Here is a 23,416-nt window from a genome sequence, read left to right as displayed (position 1 = left end):
TTTTTAGAATGAAGCCAGAATGTATAATCTTGTACTATTATTACATTGTGTGTTCACAGTGACGGCTTGGTGTCAGGCCAGGCGTTGCCTCTATGTGCCAAACATGTCAGAGAATGGGCACTCATGTTCACACTAGACAAGAACATGGCATTTTTCACATTGGCTCTGGTTTGCAGACGAGAGAGGAAATTGGGCTGGTAAATGAGATTGGGTGTGAGCTATGGGAAAAGAGGTAGACAGAATGAGTGAAATCCTCTTTAAAAGGACTGGAATAAAGATAGTCTGTGACAAGCCTAAATGAGGATGGACCTAGGTGTTAAATTAAGGAAACAGCAATCTAAGTGAGCATTGGCCGTGCTCAGTTATTGTCTCGAGCAGAAATGTCTCTGATGATAGGTAAAAAAACAACATAGGTCTCAAATGAGGTACCAATAACAATCTGTATCCAACCTGCAACTCTTTTCGTTCCCTCCTTTTCCCTTCAAGAGACAACCACAGAAACTTATTTCTCTCCTATTTCAAAGCTGGTGGAGATTTTCTATTTCCTTTGAGAATTTATTCAGCAATGAGAAGTCTGTCCAAACCAACGAGAAGCACGCTTAACCCTTCCATGTGTGGTTTGTCCTGAAAATCCATAGCACAACTGTTGTTTCCAAACTTCACGTGGGCAGATTCCCATGGATCCAGTTAATCTTTTCACATGCTCATTTTTTCTTTTGTGCAGTTTTAATAATGCATGTGCAAAAGCTGGGAAGATGATATAACAGATGATATCAACCTTTTTGAGACTTTAATTACAGCAGCATCTCCAATGCCAACATTGCAATTAGACTGATTGCAAAAAGGAATTACTATGCTTGTTACAGAATGTGGTTGCTTATATATTGAAAAAAAAATTATATACTACAAAACAAAATGAACTTGTGGTGAAGTATCACTGGCCAACAGCTTTCAATCAGTTGTGCCAACTGAGGACAATTATCAGACCCATAATGAGTTCATTATGATAATGAAAAAGCCAAGGCTGATTTTCTATTCTGCATCTTAAACCCTTGTATTAGGTTCTCCACTAGCCATTTAGATTACGAAACCCAAACACAGACACAAGAAATGCGTTGAGCAGATAAGACACTGCTGTTGCAAAACACAGAGGTTACAAAACACTTACAAATTAACTGCTGTTGAGAGTTTAAAGGAATGTCAAAGATTGATCTGCAAAGTCTATTTGGTAAGTGACATTTTGGAAACTGGCTCTTTACTTCAGGGGCTGGTTTCACATAATATTTTAGTCTACGGCCCAACCAATACTTGATTGTTGAGATCAACGCTGATATCGATATTTGAGAGTTTAGAATAAATAGCTGACAGTCAACAGTATTTTTTTTTAACATAATGAAACATATCCCTCAGATTTTTTCTTTAAAAGAACTGTGACTAAGATCAATATGAAGAGTTTTGACAGACTGTAGTAACAGTTTGGAAACTTACAGCAGTGAGGTCATCATGAGTTGTTATTTGTCCAAATAAACTGAGCCCGACTGTTAACAGAAGTACTGGGCGCTGACCACGTGAATAAGCTGCAGCATCTGAGCTCTGGTAAGCTCTGCAGTGGGATTTTATGCTACTCAAAGGTTTTTGTTGGGTACTCTCTCGTTAAATGTCCTTGTACATTTTGAATTCTTTCACAAGGTAAATGTTTTCCGCTGAAGAGCACGATGTGTATATATAAATTGTTACAGGCCTTACGGTCTGCCACGTGTCCTGTAAAATTCATTTATCAGCCCTTTATTGAGATAAAATATAGATGAGGCCATGTATTCTCTGTAATTGAAACTGTTCTGTTCATTTTGCACTTCAGTTCATAATAGAATGAGAAAATACTTTTAATTTGTCAAGTGTTTAATTCAAACAGAAGTACACAATTATGTGGTTATTTAATATAGACTATTCATTTATTTAATTACCAGAAAAATGCTATAGTATGAAAGAAGATTGTGGATATCACCCAGCCCTACCTACAGGCCCTACATACAGGTCTAGCATATTTAACAGGACATAATGATTCAAGATTTCAATAAAGCCTAATCTGTACCAGTCCTAAGAAGAGGTCTAACCATGCACTATAAGTGAAAACACCAGTGTGGGTGGGTGTTGAGGGTCTTTAAATGCTTGTGTCCATATGACATGAAATGAAGAACAAAAAAACCCAAAGTCAATCAGTAAGTATCTTCAATGGTAATCAGTTCCCCCGACTGAAACCAGTCGCATTACTTAGTCTCATTTTGCATCCATTTGAGAGAGTGCTCCTAAACTGTATAACTAGGAGCATCAGAGCAACTTGCAAATATGCCCATTTTTAAAGAAAATTATCACATATCATGTGAAACACCTGTGCGCCCATGCGTGATGCTAATAGTATTCATTGCATTCTTAATATGGAACAATTCCGATTTATCAATTTGTTACTTGGTCTGTGTTTTAAAAGACACTACATTTCACTTCAAAGGTATAATTGCCACTGCACGGTGATGCAGTGATTAGCACTGTTGCCTCACAGCAAGAGTGGCCCGGTTTCGAGTCCCAGTTCCTTCTGTGTGGAGTTTGCGTGGGTTCTCTCTGGCTGCCTCCCACATTCCAAAGACATGCAGGATGGGGATAGGTTAACTGATGCGTCAATGGTTGTCTGTCTCTATGTGTCAGACCTGTGATAGTCGGGCGACCTGTCCAGGTTGAACCCTCCTTTCACCCAATGTCAGCTGGGATCGGCTGCAGCCCGAGGATAAGCAGTGATTGATGATGCATGGATGTTAAATTTGTCAGTTTCAGTTTGTAAACACAACATTTAAAGTTGGCCACTTCTTGTTTCAATGAGCACGGAGAGTGGGAGCAGCGATGGTCAAGCGAGCTATAGAGTGAATGAAGTGAGGGAGAGTAGTGAGTGAGACCAAAGCAGTGAATCAAGGAAATAAAGTCTTATTTTAAGAAATGTCCCAAACACAGCAAAATAAGAAGAAAGGACAAAATAAAGGCAGAGTGTCTCTGTTGACACAGACACCACCACACACTTCTAGTGGGTTGTAAGTGATGATTGAGAGGGATTCTTTTTAGTAAATTCCTGTATATTATACCTTTAATTATTTTTATCCTCTTATATCTGTTAATTGTTTAGATGGGGGGGATGTGTATGTCAATATAGGTAATTGAAAATGTTGTACTAGTAATCCTAAAATTTTGGTGGAGAGCACCAGTGCTCCTAGTGGAAAACATTCTTCGGGAGCCCTATGCTAATGCTCTATTGCAGCCATAGAGCTGCAATAGAGAGGATTTGTCTTCAGCCTGGTCTTCAACCAATGAAACGTGTTCCTGCGTCAAACAATGAAATCACATGACATCCAATATGCTAGGGCAGACAAAAAAAACAACTGAAATGTGTCACCATCCAAACATATATGGGCCACATTGTACACAGAATGCTGCTGTGTAAGTGCTTATTACAATTTGACTAAGCCTGTGATAATGGCCAGATTGGGGAAAACGCGAAGAAAACAAAACCTGGTTGAAAAACAGAGCCTTTGGTAGGATTCATGCATTGGTGAGTCACATTTAATTCAATCTTTTCAAAATGTGGCACACATATGTACAATGTGCCTTATGGAGCATTTGTAAACAAAGGTGCTGCTTTGGAACCGACATAAAAGCGTGGCAAAAACAGGATGGCGATGAATCTCTGATAATTCATTTGCAGCACTTGCCATGAATTTATGTCGGTGGTCGTTAGTCATCCTCAGCTTGAAACATGTGAATGAGACTGACGCTAACGTCATTAGCCACTGTGATATAAGCACCACCTCTTAGTGAGAAGTTTGAAACAGCACTCAGCAGCAAAGCAGATAATAAAGCATGGACAAGGCTATCTGCTTTAATTCATATGCAGGCAGAGAGTGATCTGCCTCGGGCGTGTTAGGCCTGACTAAGCAGAGTGAGTGAGACATTGACTTGTCTGCAGAGAGCCTTACCATGAACCAGTGAGGAGAAACACATCTTCTATGGCTTTGGGCAGCAGCACTGCACTAACAAATGGAGACTCTTCAGCGTTCACACCGAACATAACTACGGAAATTATGTTTGGCGACCAAATTACATGTAAACCCAATGCACAGAAGCGACCTATCATATTTGCAAGATTTCTATGGTGCGACGGACGCAACACGATAGAGCTGTCAATTTTCCACTATAATAATATTCGAATTTCATTCCATATTTGTTTCATTATTGAAATTATATTCAAATTTTGAATGCTTAAATTCAGCCTATTATTATAAATATTAACTACACTTCACAGGCTTATACGTTGCCAATGCCATTATCGCCAATGTGGTTGTTTTACTTCCTGTCCACTAGAGGGCGTTTAAAAAACATTACCAATAAATATGTTGAATTACCAACCGGTGACAGCTTTCTGGCTAAGTAAGCATATGGAGACGCGGGTCGATCTAGCTAGCAGTAAGCAGCATGAATGCATCTTTCATGACGTCATCGCTTCTAGAGGTCCGTTGATATCTTTGTTTTAATTTCCCCGAGTGCTGCCGCGCGGGTATCTCTGCGTGCGCCGCTATCGGCTATTTCAGATTGTGATACAGAAAACTTTATTGTTCATCAGACTTCATGTGTCAAAAGCATCCGTTTATGCGGGTAGTGATTTGCGGACAGATAACAAACATGACCGTTATCCGTTTATTAAAGTTAATATAACAACAGATTTTTTTATTTTAGAGAATACTGCTGTAGTCAACCAGGCAATCTTTGGCTTGCTATTCACAGTGAATACAGCAATAGTAATAGTGATTATTTCAGCCATGAATGATGAAACATTGTTGGTGTCTACACAGTTAAGCCCTGCCTCTTCTCCGGCAGAGGGCTGGACGCAAATAAACACAACTGATCCTGCAATCAAACTTGTTCGAGTAATGTGCCGTTTGGTGTGAACGTCCTTTTATGTTCGTGCAAGAACATCATGATATTGATTGGACCTCTTAGTTACCGTATGACATTGGCGTGTAGTGTAAACGGTGATACAGAGATTTCAAAATAATCTCAATATTCGCAGAATTATCAAGGGACTACTTCTGGGGAGCATGGAGCCCAAAACCAGCCATTAGGGAGTTAGTTCAGCTACCAAAGCAGCAGTTTCTTAATAACAATTGCAGTTTTAAGTCGGAAGTGTCTTCAAAAAGGAATGTTCCCCTGTGGCTGTCATACATAGAGACTCCTAATAGACCTTATTGGCAGAGAGGGACAGAGAGGAAGATGGAGATGAAACAAAGAGGGGGATGAGGACAGAGTAAGAGAGAGAGAGATTCCCTTGGCTTTCTGGGGTACATAAATTATCTGACTGCTTCATTTGTTAAATGCAAAGAGGATACTGTCAGTGCAGTGCTTTTTTTAAGTAATTATTGTATTCTATGCAGTGTTGAGCAAGTAACTTTCAAAATCAAATACATTATAAATGACTAGTTATTACTTCTTATCACTAGTAACTTGTGACATGTTATATAAAAGTTATTTCATTACCACCGGAGTAGAGTAATGTGTTACTGATTACACTACGTTTGCATCACTTTCTCCAGTGGGCATCATAAAATGGAGATGGAAATGAGATGGGGAGCACTTCATCCCAGCGCTGTATGTGGGTTTTGTTCCTATAACAACAATATTTTTGGTAAAATATCACCACTCTAACCACAATTGTTTGATCGACGAGAATTTATTGAAACTAGTGATTGAAACCATAAAATCATGTTTACTGAGATAATAAATCATGTGAGAGGTAGGATCATTTTCTTATAGACTTCCATGCAATCAAACATATTTTTTCAACGAGAGGAGTCGCCGCCTGATGGCCAGTGGAGAGAATGCAAGTTTAAGGCACTTTAGATTAGGCTTCCCTCTTGAGAACCGGAGCCTGGTCAGCCTTTTGCTTTTTGTTATCCATTGGCTGTGTCCGAAATCACTCCCTACTCCCTATATAGTGCACTATATAGGGAGTTTGCCATTTTGTAGGGGTGTCCGAATGTGTAGTGAGCATTACTATTCCCTATATAGTGCACTCAAAGTTTCCCACAATGCATCGTGAAAAGTAGTGTACAGCCGATGGTCACTAGCCGAGCAAATTTTACCATAATGTATTGCGCTGAAAGACAAATCGCGAAGGGACGAGAGGAGAGAGAGCAGGAAAATGCAGCAGAAATATGAATAATTGTATAATAATAAATGTTAATATTTAATATATGTATTGCAGAGCAGAAAAGGCCGACACAAACGGCCAAAGTGTGATGTTTTTCTTTATTTACGTAAAAAAAACGTGATATATATTAATTATTTATATGAGACTTTGGGTGAGCGGTGGTGGCTGTGGCCGGCCTGCTGGAGGACTCGTTCTTTTGGTTTTGTAAATTTTCGCAACGAATATGTATTAAAAAATTAATTATCCTGGTAATTTCTGGCACGTATTAATTATGCGTCAGGAACAACGTCATCAACGGCGCCGGAAGAAATCCCCCGAGTAGTGTCCGAAAGTGTTTTTTCATTTTGCCTTTGAGTCCACTATATAGTGCCCTCCATAGAACTCCCCTATATAGGGAGTAGGGAATGATTTCGGACACAGCCATTGTTGCTATTATCTATCTGTCTGACATTGTTCGTTCACAACCAGCACCAACCAGGGAGGTGCTTGCTCTCATACTTCGTATGGATGAGCTCGACACTGCTTAATCTAACAGCCGGCGGTGTAAAGCAAGGAAGAGGATGTGGGAGAGCTACTGTTAGATGGAGCCGGTTCCAGGTCCAATCGCACATTAGCATTCATTGGTAACCATTGTATAAAAAAGCGGCTGTTAATGCACTGGTGGAAGAAGCGCAGGGCATTTACAGCCAAAGGTGCTGTGAGAGGGGTCTATTTGGGCTAATACTGGTACAACAGCAAAAAACAAACATGGAACATAGACCTATTTTAACTTCTTCTTAATACATATATTTAATAGAAACTTTATAAAAAGTAATATGAAGTTGTTGATGATGCCGTTGACATTAAATTCAATTTTTTTGATTAAAAAAGTCTAAGCTGTGGCTTGTATTGTATTTGGCAAAGTGTGAATCATCAGCAACAAAAGTTTACTCATCCGCAAATTTGCGGATAAGTAAGTATAAGTATAAGCCTCTGTATTTATACAGAGGCAGAGGCAAGAGACAGGAAGGTACGAACTGTGCTGCAGAATAGAGACACTTTAAAGATAAGCACAGTTACAGAAAATGCAAACTAGATGACTCACCACTCCTCCTCACACGTATCAGACCAACACTTTTCAGGTAAGGTCATTACAATTACAGATAACAATACAGTGCCAGAATCCAGTGCTGTGCTAACTCTGAGATTGTGTTTCGCTATCTCTTGCAGGTTTACAGTTCTGTCAGTGTTGTCCCCATAATCCCTCCAGCTCACTTAGGGGAAGCTTTGGCCCTCATTTATTGTGCTATTGTTGAAACCACTGCAAATCTAGAAAGATACAGTAGTACACACAGACACTGTCTGATTACACTGAGTGCAAGCTAAGAGATCACATTCGCATCACCTACGGTGCATTTTTGTTTGTGCCCTGCAGTAACACAATACCTACTTTGGACTGCCCTCCATTAAAATCCAAAGGTGGCATGTAGGCTTAAAATCAAACCCATTAATAAATGAGAACCATTGTAATTTTGAATTACACTACACTCTGAACTCAGCCAGAGTCACATTTAGATATCCATGACAACGGTCAATTTAGCAGCTTTGCACGGTGTGACTGTGAATACACAATTGCGAATTGAGTGTCCACACTGCAACAGCCAGGCACCTGAACCACACAAAACAAGTAAACACACATGGGTGAAGGCTTTACGTTCCAAAAATGTGCGTCTGGTGAGAACCATGTCCCCAGTGAAACCATTATTTTATATCCTCTAGTGCCACAACCATAATGAGTCTCAGGGGAGGGCATAATAACAAACATTTCCCTGAAAACAAAAAGGAAGACAGGAAAGACACATGGGAACATGTTAGAGTAGCGGAATTGTGGACCAAACTGGAGGAAAACAGCAACAGTTTGTATTGTTATTCTACTAGCTGTAAGAAATTTAAAGGTACAGTCACTATATAGGGCCATCACTATGAAAACAAAAAATCTAGTTTGAACAAGTGAGAGCGAATACGCAATTAATTTAATACAATTAATTTATTTGAAAACAACCCAAAAAGCCAATTTAACACAAGCAAGAGCAAGCCATTTGTTCAAGGTATTGTTGATAATGAGGACAACTGAATTACAATAAAAATGAAATTTAGGTATTGTCATTTTCTGTTGTGTGGCACAAGAGGATGTGCAAAATAATGCTCATCATCCTTGAATAAGACAAAGTGAGTTAAACGCACTAACTTTGTAATAGATAGCCCTACTTGAAAAATTGCTGCATCTAAATAATCTCCACTGACGTAATGGTGCAGCAAATCTACACTTTGTTGCAGGAGGGTTAATAACTCTATCAGAGATAACAGCTCGGCAATCTGCCATTGGTATTGTCTTCTTACTCGTGCATGGCTATTTGACTGCAAACGTAATACGCATGTAAAAAAAGTAGAGCCTTGATGTCACAGTTTCCACAGGGAGCCATTTTGATCGATTGACGTTGCGTATTCAAAAGATTTCCCTCTGGAACCCAGTTTCAAAGATCCCCAATACGCTCCCAAAATACCATTGTCATGTAAGCGAACGGCCACAATGTAAAAATATTTTGCGTATAACTTCGAACATGTGGTTTTAAAAAACGACGATGGAAGCATGTTAACGCAAACCCAGAAACCCAAAATACAACTATGACCTTGAAAATGGTGTTTCGCCAGGGAAAAAAATCTCATTGTAGTCTTGCTCACGTATTGATTCTCCTGAGAGTGCCTCCTGTAGTATGTCCTAATGTTCACCCATTCAATATATTGACCAGTAGGGTAATGAGATGTCATTTTGATGTCAATATGGTTCTGTGCTTTGCACATAGAAGTGCTTTGGAACAAATGCTGAGGGGAAAGAAAATAAAGGATATAGGAGTTAAGTGTGAATTGCACCACATGCAGGTTAACTGCAGGAAGAGTGTTTTTGCACCTTAAGAGCTGGTTAGATGAGTGAGGTAATTGTGCTGAACGTGGAGCAATACCATTCATGATAACTGCATAGGAGCATGCCTCACAGACGACTGCCATGGCAACAGACTGGCCCAAGGTAGCAAGGGGCCAGATTTCATTTCAGTTCTCAAAGAAATCAGAGAACTAGTATATCAAGCTTTGATCTATTTAACCTGCTAATGTTCAAACACTTAAGGTTCAACTAAAGCAGGTAATCGTGTGTTTAGACGTAGATCTGATGTTAAACAAGATTTAAATATTGATTTTTCATTCATGTGACTGGATTGGTACAGGATTGCTAATGGCACTTTAGTCATTGAAGAGCATAGAGAATATGGATTACATTTTTTTTTTGGCCTTTATTAATTTGTAGCCAGCAGTCACAAAAATTAACTACATGCTCATCAGCAGTTTCTATTTAATTAATAACTGAAATTTCAGACACTCAAGAGTCTCATGCGTTGCACTAGAGACGATGGTCTATCTGATGTTCTGGAAAATCAGTTGTTTAACTGGTGTGCAACAAGACAATAGCTTGGCCCAGTATAATTCCAATGAGTTTTCAAAGGCAGACAGTGTACTCCCTTTTCAATGCCGTGACATTCCCTCCGGCTTCATCTTTTGAAATCTTGAAGTCAACCAGGATGGAGAGATATTTTAAAAGAAATGTTATTTGAATCATGCAATAATAAATGTCTTCAGACCTTGCTGAAAGTAATAAAATAATAAGCATGTAAACACAGATCTTTTTAGATCTGAAACAATCAATCTGCCAGAATCTTGATTTTAGTATTTTTTTATGAAAAAAATACAAATGCTTCTCCAACCCCAACTTTCCTGGCTCAGTTTCCTTTGACATTCAAATTTTGCTGATGGGACCGCCAAATAAGCAATACAAGTATCTACTTATATGTTATATAAAACTATTATTGAATAAACAAAAAAATACTTGGCAAATGAGGAAATGACTCCAACCAAATAACGGCTCATATGGTTAGACACCATGAGGAGGCTAAGGGATGCTGGAGTGGTCTGTTTGTGACCCTGCCTGGACATTGACCGTGGGCTAAACATCATCTAACTGCTTTGTATCTCTAACTGTAGCATGTTCTGATACTGCAGACTACCAGTACACAAAAATGGGCTTTTTGCAAAGCCTATTTGTGATGGTACCTTGATTTCTAGCAACAGCACTTTAAGATTGAATTTTTGCACAAACTCAAGTGTTTGATGGCCATTCACCCACTTTGTATTATTTGTTTTCTTATCCATTTGCTGTTTTTATTTTTTTCTATTATGCTTTTGACTTTTGCAGTGCTCCATGTGTTTTATCTCCTCTTATTGTGTTTTCATTGTAACCACAAAAAAGTAAGTGAAGACCTACTTGACAATAAACCTTATTCTGATTCTTAACATATTTCAGCTGGCAATGTGAGTCAGTACAGATGATGCTATACAACATGTAACACAAGCTGTAAGAATAAGAATGAAAGCACTAAATACTGCCACACATGTAAAACCCTTGTGTTAAGTAAAGGGATATTATGGATTTAGCATTACCCACAAATTAAAGTATTTCAAAACATAATTGGACCATGGCTATTAAAGGACAAATGAAATGGACAAAACATGACAGAGCACATCATGTACCAAGAGCAAACTAAGTGGGTTTAATGATGGAAAATGGAGTCTGTGTTAAACTCACACAGCAATCTCTCTCAGATTATTTTCATTAAGAACAGTAATTTAAGACTGCAAGCTATGTCATATCAAAAGAAAAAGCACAGCAGATAAACAACTTTTTTTGCATTTGGGTAAAATACTCTCAAAAATGTTTGGGGCAGTGAAGGAATGTATTTATTGCTGTGTATTTATTATTCCTAAAGGAGATGTGTGAGTGGAAGCATTTTGTTTCCCATAAACACAGTGGAGCAGTGTTGCATCATAAACTGAGCTTGTACAGACGGACATATTGACAATTTGGCCTTCACATAAGTAATCCAGCCTTGGTGAAGATTAATGAACTGCTGCGGCCCATGAATTTAAATGAGTTGGGGAACTGCAGCCCTGTTTATGATGGTGTGTCGCAGGTCACAATCAAGGTAATGACAGGTGAAATGATTTCTAGCACAAATCTGTCTGTGTGATTAGTGGTTCGATGACGTAAAATGTAAGGAACGGAAGGAGCTGCCTGTTTCCAAGCTATGGACAAACATTGGTGGGAATTAATAAACATTCTGAACATGTAGGAGACAGAATCGATTTACTCAGAGACATATTAATTTGCACTTCCGCGTTGTGTTGTTATACTTTAATGGAAAAAGCACTCATGCAAATAGAAGGTGCAAAATGCTCATTGTGCCCAGGAAATACCAAAAAATATTCAGGTGCTTGTATTGCAAAAGCAATATCAACTTCAGTTTATCTATTGTTGTACACCTGCACGTCAAAACACAAGTTGAACTAGATTAACCTTTGCTTACACCATAAATGACTTGTGTCCTGTCCACAATAGTGTTCCTTAGTTCTACAAATCATCAAGTGATATCATTTCACTTACTTTTACTTGAGGTTGCACTGATCAAAAATGTCAAATAATAACAGTCTCAAGTGAATTGAGCGAGTCATGTGCTCTTTTCCATTTACAAATCTAAGGGAAGCAATAGATCAACACACACTTTGTTTAAAACTGCATTTCTGATTAGGGCTGCTGTAGTTTTGGTCTCAGTCGACTAAGATTTCCTTTGTCGACTAGTCATATTCACGCTTTTTCATGCTGCATGACTTATTTCCAAGACACTTGTGAGCTTTTCATTTTACAAATCTGTCAATTAAATCAACAAACTGTTTAGTCAACAAAATGGTATCATCATAATCTAGTTAGGAGTATGAGTTATTCGATTAAGATTTTCTTTCGTCGAGGACAGCCCTAGTTCTGACAATGTGATATTTCTTATGAGGCATTGATATTTAACATATTTTTTAAAATAGTATTGGAAATAGTAAAAACTCTGTCAGCAAGTATATGCCTTTCTGACCTCAGGCAGACCAGTAGAAAAATGGCTACAATAAACAAAGTTGAATACTAATCAATGAAACTTTTTTTAATGAATGACCAGAATACAAATTGTCTCCAGACATTCCTAACAATGCATGGAAAGATCGGTTGTCTCCTGTGCCGTACTGCTCTGCATGAGTTTGACTTTTTTCTTTTCTTATTAAATATTGTATCGTATACAGACTGCTGCTGTTGTTCTTATGATCACAGCAGTGGTAATTAGTCAATACTAATTTTGCCTACAGCGCCCAGCTCTATTTTGGAACAAGGAAAGTAACACCTGTGAACACATTTCACAGCAACAACAGGGTACAGGGACACAGAAGGCCATGGCTGTAAGTATTTTTTATTGTTTTGTACTGATGATTGGAGAATAATAACCTTGTTTTGATGTGATGACAATAATCTCTACAGAATTAATATTTTAATGAACATTAGATATAAATGCAAAAGATGGACTATATAGTGACCATCACCAGACATCTGACAAATCCTGTCAAGGATTTCGTTTTAAGTCACTATGAACAATCCTTTGTTAGTATCGGTGCCTAAAGTGATATTTTAGACATGATACAACAGACGTGTTTGTTAGGTTGCAGCAGCAGTAGTGGTCTAATCTGGCAAATGTGAGCAGTGACATACAGTGAGGCAATCTTGGGCAGAGATTAGGCTCATTCAAAACACCCTCACTTGAATGCAGAAGAGAGTCGCCAGCTTAGGCTGGAGGAAATTACAGAAAAAAGCAATCAAGTTGGACACTTTCAGCCTTCCTGAGAATGAAAGTCAAATATTGTGAAAATGTTGCTGATGTAGGTTAGGTCAGAACATCAGAGGTGTCTCACGCATATAAATTTAACTACCAAACACATTTTCACTCTATAGTGTAATAATTGTTTAAATAACAGAGGTTTATGTCCCTATTAAATAGACTGTCTAAGATGGGACAGCATGCTGCACAAAACATCAAACAGCAAGCTTGTAGGGTCAACATAACAACATAATTATTCTGTGATTATAACAAAAGACACCATGAAAGGATAACACTTGCAGCCACTAATTTCTTCCATACTCTTATTGCAACAAGTCTATCCAAGTCTATCCTAAAGACTGTGCTTCTCCAAAGGACAGTATACTACCTAGATAGAAACATTGCTTTGACAGCTAAGGTTAGGGAACAAAAACTTCCCCTGAGAAATTAACACCACACATGAAAGATTGTAACATCTTGATCGTAACATCTTAGCTCGGTGCGACGGACAAAGACACAATTCTCTAGCTATTTCCAGGTAGGTAATCAGTAAATCCCTGTTTCCCAGAGGAGGGTATACATTGTATACTTGCATAGAAAAATTCTAAAGGTGATTCACTCAAGAACTACGCTACTGAATTCCAAAGTAACAATGTAATGTAATTATGTTTTTTTCTTCTTTTTTCTTCTTCAGCCCACCTTTTTGCATCATACATTTATTTTTAGATAAAGGAGAAAAATAAACCCCATGCCTCGTTCTCTTACCACCCTCTTATACATGATGTTAACCACACACACACACACAACACACTCTCTCTGTCATGCCCTTCCATATAATGGAGACCCCAGTGGAAAACATGTTGCAAACATTAGCAGGGACTTGTGCAGAAGTGCCTAAGATACAATATTGGGTTCTGTCCAACTGGAGGCAGCAGTGAAGACGCACCAGAGCGCATGAGACAGAGGGACGATGTCTCCAGCTTCACCCACACTGGGATTTATTCACAGAGCAACAACCGGATCACCCAGTGCCACAACCGGTAAGTGGAGCTGCACTCTCCCTGCTGTGTTGCGAAACACCCCCTCTCGGATATCCCCTATCATCACGCAGAGGAGTTTGGCCTATGCAAATGACTCCTTTCATTACGTAACAACAGGAGCTGAATCTGAACAGCCTGTAGGAGCACTGTTTTACCAATGAGTGGGCTGCAGAGACCATGCAGGAGTCGCTTGTTTTCCTCATCCTGGGAGTTGACATGCTAAGGGAGGACCAGTTTATAGGTGTAGAGACCAGAGAAAACATGTTTTTCATTATATGGGACCTTTAATAATAGTTATGGGACTACAGAGGTTTTGGAGGCCCTTCCCTCCCTTCACAATATGCCACAACAGTATTTCAGCACCCCTTGACAATGGACAGCGATACATAGTGAATGGAGTGCCCTCCTAATCAGTAAACAGAATATGAATCTCATCCATATAAGACAGAAAATATGTAAACAATAAGTCAGGACAATGAGGCCTTTGTGAGCAGTGCTGCTACCCAATTGCCGTTTAAGGAACAACAAAACGCAATAAATTTGCGGAAAATCACGCAAGGTAACCAGACACAAGCTTAGCTTCACTGCTGCCTTCAACCTGCAGTTGGAGAGTTTGACCACAGGATCAGTTGTATTTATTTGTGGCATCATTCGTGTTTCTTCAAAACGGTGTCCTGTCTGAGTCCATAACATCACCCAGAGGTGCTCAGTGATTTTAATTGAGCTGTATTCACTGTGAATAACAAGCCACATTGCAGATGTGACAAAGGGTCTTCTATTTGGAACAAGGACACATACGGTTGCTCCTGTGATGCCAGGACCTAGTGCAACCAAACTGCCTTTTTTATATTTTCACTCAGTTGATTTCAGCATGTTCACCTTGTTGCTTGTAAATGCTGTTAATTCAGGCTATATTACCATGGACATTAACAGATTTAATGTCTATATATATGCTGACAGGATCACTCACAGGGCATGTTGGACAAACATTGTCTATTAGATATTATAGATATAATGAGTGTGTATAGTAAAGTACTTAGTGCCAACAGTTCAAATAATAACTTAAAATATTTACTTGTGTGCACCACACGATATCTTAGTCAAATATCTATTTAACCAAGTTGATGATTTAAATCATTCCAAACCACTCTGAACAAAGGCAAGGAGAGATTTGACTTTTGAGAGTTTTGAAAAATGACCACAAACACACCTTAGCTCTGTTGTATATAAATACAAGTTCCCTTACTTTTCATATTTCCCATATCCCTCTGTTCCTGATTTTACAGAGAATGTCTGCTACACTGTAAGTTCTCACAACTCATCCACATTGTTTTCTTCCTTCCTGACATTCACCAACGTTGCTTCCCTTGACCGTGTGCACATACAGTATCAACTGCTGTTGCAGAGCAGTTGGTTATACGGCATGAAAATATTCTATTTTTTTTTTTTACGAAAATTGATTATCATGATACAGACCAATGATGCAGATTTAAAGACTTCTTGTTCCCACCAGCTGAATTCTGAGGATAGCTTTGTTCCATAACGTCAGCCCACATACCCACTTGACTACAATTGCTGCTGGAGCAGTTTGCGGATTTGGTGTTTTACTGCTGCAAATTCCATTTCATGGGAAGTAGCTTTGTGAAGTGCTGTTACATGCTCTCACAGTGTATCCGTGTGTGTGTACATTGAGCTCCATGTGGCAGTGACAGCTGCTATGTGACTGACTGCATGCATGTCATTGTGTGTTGTGTCTGCCTGCCTATGTCTTTGTACACTTGATTAGATTCTGACTAATGCTGCATTTTGGAGTGCAAATGTCCCAACAATACATAGACCTTTCTGATAGCAGGCCTTAAATATGATGTCCTACAGATAATGATCATCACTTGACTCTGCAGTTTAGAGCAGAAGAATCCTGTGATATACAGACTGTGCACTACCTTTCCAGCATTTAACAGCAGACAGGCAAAGTTAGTGACGACCTGGTGGACATTGTGCAGCATGTAGCAGCTTATAAACCACCAAAGACTTTTGAAAACAAAAAAAACAGAGCTAACAGGAGAGGGAATGCTAGACTTGCCTGCATCAGATGGCCAGGTTTAAGACTCCAAATACATGCTAATGTTGCTCTGTGTGTTTTCAGTTTGATCCCATGCCCTAAAGTAAAAAAAAAATCTATCAATGATGCTTTAATGATGTGTAGGTAACAGGGTCATAGCCCTGCAACACATTGCAGCTATTGTTATTTACACCTGTCTTTCACAAGTCTATCTCATCTGACCGTGAGAAAGATCTACAGGCTCATATTCATAAATTGACACGTTATTATTATGAACTTGAAATGTGGTTATCAAAGAGCTGGGACAAACATATTTTAACAGGGTTTTCTTTTCACAGTTAAAAGGTGTATAATACAAGATTGGGAGCATTTAAATTGCCTCTTTTTTTAAGTTACTTTTATGGGCCGTTTTTGCCTTTTATTGAGACAGAGTGAAAGGGGGAGAGAGAGATGGGGATGACATTGCAGAAAGGGCTGCCAGTCGGATTCGAACCCGGGGCCACTGTGGTGAGGAATTATCCTCGGTACGTGGGGCGCTAACTCTACCACTGAGCGCCTGGCGCCCCTCAATCGCCTCTTAATGGCTCTCAACAGGGCAACGGCTGAGATGGCAGATAGTAGCTAATGATGCCAACAGTACAAACTACGGCAAACATGCTGACAAAGCTAACAGTGACCGTAACAGCTACCTGAGGGGGAACTGGACGGTCAGTGCTAAGCTTCCGCGCCAATCGATCGGGACAACATTATCAGCCGTTACTAGCTAGCGAGTGGGGCATACTCACATGCACAAACATGCAGTAAAACCATGGCTGCTGGCACGGCTAGGTCAACAGAGCAAGTAGAGGCTTGGTTAACAAGATATACATAATACATATAAGGAGAGCAACTTAATTCTCTCGACAGGTAGACACTACTCCCATATATCTTCACGTAACAAATATGTTTGCTGCTTTATTGATGAGCTGAATGTGATATATTGTTCCTTTATTCATTTTAGTTATTATGAACAAAATCTGCATCGCCATCTGCTTATCTGTGATATTTTACTCTGCCAAATCATCTACCACAGAGTTGTCAACAAAAGAACCTGCTCTGCAAACAATGCAATTGGTGTAGTTTATCACACTATTTGTGCAACTCGGTCATACATCACTGCTGTGTAGCTGTGATAAGACAACATTAGGACTATAGAAATATATGATCTGGCTCATCATCACTAGGTTAAGAGGGGAAATTAGCCTCCAAATCTCAAGTACATCTGCCTAAAATTCTAAATATTCAATGTAGATCCTAAAGTCACATTGTGTCAGAGAGCCTCGTCTCAACTGCAGCCATGTTTCATCCCCTTGGCACCTGCTGTCATCTCAGTGATAAGATGAAAAGGCAACTTGCATCTTAAAGACTGAGCCTCTGCAAAATGTGATGATGAATACTGATTTTACAAACTATAAGAAATGGACAGAGATGTAGCCCAGAGGGACTTGTCATGACCTGCCAAGACTTAAGAATGGAGCGCTACATCCACACTATCAGATTATGATAATCAACCTCTTGTTCTCTAGTTGAAGTCTATCATCTACTGAAGTGCCATTTACATACAGTGTTGGTCATGGGCTACTCAAGCGGTCTTTCAGAGCCACAGCAAGTCAATAAATACATATTGATAAACGGTCAGGAACACAGCCATTTAAGAACAAAAACAATTTTTTATTTTTTTTAACTATTTAGGTGGGTTACTGTTGACTTCCCAAAATGAGCTTTAAATAGAAAAGGCTTTAGTGGTGGTTTCAGGACTATCATAGTAGGAACAGAATGCAGCTTTTATGAGATTCCAGGATTTGAACACTGGTTCACTTCAGAGTGAAAGAGTGATTTCTACATCTCTCCAAAGAGATTGTTTTAAAGGTCTTCCATGTTTCTGAACAGTTCAGCTCACTTTGGAAGAAATCCAAACGTAGAAATCTAGAGGTTACAGAATCTACTCATTTAAAGACAATGGCATTTCAAAAAGATAGCAACTGTCCAAGAAAAATCTGATTTTAAATATTGAAACAGCTTGCCTTGACCTAAGGACTGATAGATAACTTCTTTGATAACTTTAATGTTCAAGTGGGTGCTTTGGTTTTCAAAATAATGTTAACAGTTGGCCATGGTCTATAAGGAAAATCTATACTTTTCATGTGACTGATAAGATTTGTCTAAAAAAGGAGTGGGGGGGACATTAAGCGGTTAAATTGCACACAAATTGACATTCTCCCTTTGCCCACCTACCCATTACAATGCAAAACGGTTTGAATGCTTTGTTTCCCAACTGCGACATAACCCAGACTTAATGGAATTCTTCCTTCATTTATTCAAGGTCAAAGCTCATCACTCTCATAGTCCTTTGCATTGTAAATATTCTTCTCAACATGTCTGTGGGGGAATTTGAATAATTGAAAAATTTCCTGTAGTAGTCTTGTAAATATGAGTATACTGCCAGTGAATAGTGATTCTATGTTTGGAGAAGAAAACAGCACAGACACGTAATGGCAGATCAAGTCAACAAAATATAACCCGGTATATTAGAAACATGTCTTGATTTCATGTTTTCTGCTGAAGGCTTTTAATAAACACTAGCTGAGATGTATTTTTCCCACTGAAGCCGGTCACTATTACTGAGCAAGCCTCAGTGTCCGCAGTTAGTCGTGTGAGATTATTATTATCATCAGATACAGCACCAAACACTCAGCTCAATGGGTAATGGCATACTAGCGCTCATCCAGTGTCCTGACAAACACATTTTTGTTCATTGAGAGCACAATGCTGCATGGTGTGACACTGCTTTCCCCACCCCATCCAAACAACACACCACAATGATGGATGGGTATCAACAAGATTGTTCAAATATGATGCCAGGTGAAAGATCAGTTTGTTGGACCAACACATTTGCTCAACAGAACAAGCAAACACACAGCGAATCCAAATGTATTAACCGTTCCTACCGGCTCATGCAACACTGAAAGCATTTTTAATCAAGCAATACAACAGCAATTAGCTTCCCATGGATGATTTGTTTCTGAAGACACTCGTTTGAGAGTAAACAAACATGTAAATGGTGACTTTCCAAATTCACAGTACTTGTGATGCAAATTGGAAAAAATTAATAAGATTAGAAATCAATATTAAATAAGTGCTTCATCTCCTCACACAGCAGATAAAGGTTTTTATCAACTCTGTCTGTAAAAAAAACTGGCCATCTAAGGGGATTTCATTCAGGGTTGATTAAAGATACAACAAAGATAAGAAATTGTATTTTTGAGAGTGCATAAACTCAATTGAGATATAAGTAAGTTAGGTGTTTAGTCCATCAAACCTGCACTTCAAGAGATGGGATGTAGGACTCAGACGCAGTGAGAATAATATCATGTGTCTGAAAATAAGAGTGGGAAGCAAAACAGAAAAAAGTGATATTGCAGTCGTGCCTATCCCTAGGCTGCATCTGTATTTGTTTTTTTTTTCTTTTTGGCAAATATACTCTTGTTTAAATAAAAATAATGGCCAATGCAGACAAAGCCAAAGAGTTTTGCCAACTGTTTTGGAGTCTATATTTCAATCAAATAAAAGAAATTAATGAAACTGTCTGATTAAACTCCAACTTGTACTCCTGTAATGGAGGGGAGAGCACAGATTGCATGCATCAATTTCACTGAAATAACAGCTAAAACATTGATATATGTAATCACTTTTTATTTGAAATGTGTAGCACTGATGGGTCTAGAACTACATAGTTTCTCCCTTTTAGGATGTTTATTTGCCAGTAAAATACAAAAACTGACTATAAGGTCACTCTTTTCATGAAGGCCTACTTAAGTGTCACTTTGTAAAAATATTACAGCCACATCTCACAGGACATTATAATGCAACTGCAGTACTTGGGCGTGTTAAGATCTTTATGAGGATATATTGTCTGATGTCACCTAGATTCAGCTCTCTGCTTTAACTAATATAGTCCATTACATAAAAACTACTGTGGTGCCGATTTATTTTACTGTATCTATTTAAAATTACGTTTCAATGTAGTATTCAATGATTAAATGTATGTTATCAACTTTATCATCAGCTCACACAACAGACCAAAAGCAAATCATTTACAGTTGAGTGAACTTGAATTGAACTTGGATTCATAACAGAATGATGAATGAAGACTTATGCTTGATTGGATATTCAGCCAAACGGAGTGTTGAATGAATCAAAATACACTATGACCGCTCGGTGATAACTCAGCCCCATGGCACCTTTCCTGAAAGATGCTGAATACAACCTTTGTAGAAGCATCAGTTTTGTTTAGACATTTGAAATGCAAAACAAACACTGAATTGTTTCCACTCACTACAGAGAAATAACTGTAATGGCTCATTTGGAGCAGCAGTGATGAATATTTGAATGAACAAGGTGGGAAAATGATGACAGCAGAGAGCACGGTGACTCCAACCTCATAACAAAGTAATAATCAGTGAAGAACTTCAATTTGCTATTAAAGCATCTGTCAGCTTAGCAAGAAATATGCCTTTGTGCATACATAGAGCATCAATATGACCTCAGTACAACCTCTCATGGAAAAAAAGGTTTTCATCAAGATACAGGGATTCACAACACCTTACAAAATGATTCCCCTTTTCTTAGAAGCCAAGCCATCCTAAGAGATCACTAAGCAAGCCATGGGGGAAAAGGTACATCTTTGCAGCATTTCACGTTAGGACCTTATCCTTATCACAAGTTGAATGTTTTTTTTTTTTGCTCTCAGCACAACACAAACATCAACTACAACACACAATGCAACACCCAGCAGCTTTTGTGAGTACTGACAACACAGGCATCGGTTTCAAATAATTTTCTCAAGCAACATTAAAACTCAGTCTAAGCTCCACTGAACATAAAAGAGAAGGACAGGCTGTCAGGTCTGGCAGGAAATACAGCACACTGTGCAGAATTACAGCATGTTAATATAAGAGAGCATGTACGCATGAGTACTTACTGTGGTGAAGTTCACCGGGTAGCAATCCTCTCCCCGAAAGGTGCACTGCAGTAGCATTTCACCGATGTCATGACCTGTGCGGTTATAGAAATCAGTCATGTTAAACAGTTTGGGCTTGAAGTTCTGGAAGTTTGCCTTATCCTTGAGGGCAGCCAGAACCTCGGGCTCAGCCAAGTGTGGGTTGGCTATTTGGTAGTTATTATTGAGAAGGGCCAGGAGTTCTCCCACATGATACAGGTCATTCCTGGTGATCCTGGAGAAGCGGAACTCATTGAGGTTACAGAAGGTAACAGCGGGGAAGGTGAGGTTTGTCGCCGCCACTTCGTCCAGCTTGGTGACGTGAGGATACTCCAGGTAATATGACACTCGATCCATGCAGACCAGCATCAATAAGCTTAGTGAACCAAGGAAGGAAAGACTCCAAAGAAACCGACGGAATGTCATGTGCCCATAGGCAAATATGTGACTCATGCCATGTAGGGTGGATATGTTAGCAAAAGCTTGCAGGTTGGAGGGCCTGGTGCTTTCAATGCTTTCCTCTGAGCTTCCTTTCATGGCTGTAGAGTGATGCTCAATACTGTCTGCCCAAGAACTTCAGGTTAAAGACTTTGCTTAGCAACAGCAATAGCAGACTCCAACCGGCAGTGTTGGTTTGGCACACCGCTTCTTTATTCCCTCCAGAAGTGGTACTGGTCTCAATAAATAGCTACCTTAAAACGGTTGTCAGTCTCTGTAACAGTTTTCTTTTCATCACAATTCACCTTCCAGGGGTTGTCAGCTGTTCCTGTAGTCCCAGGTCCCCCCTTTTCTTTCAGGCTGCTATTTTATTATCTCCAAATCTGTCTCTCTCACTCCCTGCTCAGCTGTCCTTTGTAGCGGCAGCAAACACAATGACAGCACCAGAAACACCCACTTCTACCAAAACGCAATGCCTCCTGATTCCTGAGTGGTGTGAAAAGGGACAAGAATACAAAGGACAAGAAAAGAGAGAAGAACAGAGAAATTAGCGGACGTAAAGGATAGAGGCGTGAGATGAGGGGGGTGAGCAATGAAAAGCGCTAGTGTTTGGAGAGAGGTGCTAAGCCTCGGCAGTCAATGGGACCCTTCCTCCTCTAACCGGGATGAATGCCTCTACATCGCTGTAATAATGGGATGCAATGGCTTTGTGAATGGAAGTAATAAAGACAGAAATGGCTCACTGGTCCCTCGCTGCTACCTTCCTCTTTCTCTCGTGTCTTTTTTGCTCCTCTTTTTTCTTCCAAAAATAAAAATTCGGGGGTCAGAGACCTCCGACCAGCCCACCAATGTGCTTGACAACCGGCGTTCCCAGCTCCTACGGGTTCCAGCTCCTTATTTGCACAGATCCTCAGTTCATAGGAAAGACCACCTCTTGATGCTTTATGGCCACCCCCCACCAGAAAAACCACTATCGCTGCTTCGAGACCTCCAGCTTTAGTCCCGGTAACATACAGATTTATATTCTGCCGTGTGGAGCCTTTGACTCTCTTTTTCGCTTCCCCTCTCTCTCTCCCACCACTCCCCCATTTCTTGCTCTCTCTCACTCGCTCTCTCTCTCTCTCTCTTTCAGTCTCCCTCTCCCTCTTTAGTAGTCAGGATCCATCCCACTGCTGAATGGCTGCTTTGCCTGTGTGTCTGTGCTTACAGGGGAAGTCTCTCAATCTGGACAGCTCCTTCACTGTGTTATTATTCTCTAATCGGTTCCAACAGCCTCGGCTGCCAACATGTTTGTTCACATACAACGTTACAGGTTGCATATGAGTGTACGTACGTAATGGAGTTCCAGATATGTAAACGTTTTAACCTGTTTATAACAATGCAAGTAAAGCAGACCGATGTATGCCTGAAACCTGCTTGCTGAATGTTTTCTTCATTATTACATATTAATCATTAATAATCTGATTTAGGACCTTTATGTGTTATTTTCTCTTGTGACAGCGGTGGTTAAAAATGTAATTTTCTTTGTAGTTGCAAATAATGTCTAGCTACAGCAGTCCAGGGATATGGTTCCCTGTGTGTGACTGAACTGAGTTTGGGGCTTGACCAGTAAAGGAATTGGTGATTTTACTGGGGTTAATATTTCACCACACCATTCTGAAAAACCTTTTCATTTCTCCTAGGACCAAACAAGATTATCCCTCAGCTACCCCGGGATGTCTTATTATCATAACAATAGGTGAACTGCCAAGGATATGACCACAGCCCTTGAGGATTAAATCAATATTCTGCCCTGGTAACCACGCACAGAGACCATAGCAA

General features: G+C 39.5%; 1 protein-coding gene across 2 annotated transcripts in view; it reads right to left on the bottom strand.

Annotated features, from left to right (window-relative positions):
* asic1c (acid-sensing (proton-gated) ion channel 1c) overlaps nucleotides 1-22,667 on the bottom strand; it is a 91,399-nt gene extending 68,732 nt beyond the window's left edge. The window contains exons 1-2 of one of the 2 annotated variants that reach the window (XM_084008163.1): nucleotides 22,339-22,667; nucleotides 21,140-22,081 (exon numbers count right to left, since the gene is read on the bottom strand). In XM_084008163.1, coding sequence (XP_083864289.1) covers nucleotides 21,140-21,694 — 555 coding nt within the window. In that variant the 5' untranslated portion in view covers nucleotides 21,695-22,081; nucleotides 22,339-22,667. Of the gene's footprint in view, nucleotides 1-21,139 lie in introns of both variants that reach the window. The other variant, XM_084008162.1, reaches the window with a different exon arrangement.
* Between the last annotated feature and the right edge of the window lie 749 nt (nucleotides 22,668-23,416).

The sequence above is a fragment of the Eutrigla gurnardus genome, assembly GCF_963514095.1.
Source record: "Eutrigla gurnardus genome assembly, chromosome: 4".
Lineage (NCBI taxonomy): Eukaryota > Metazoa > Chordata > Actinopteri > Perciformes > Triglidae > Eutrigla > Eutrigla gurnardus.
This window is presented reverse-complemented; position numbering and strand designations above follow the sequence as displayed.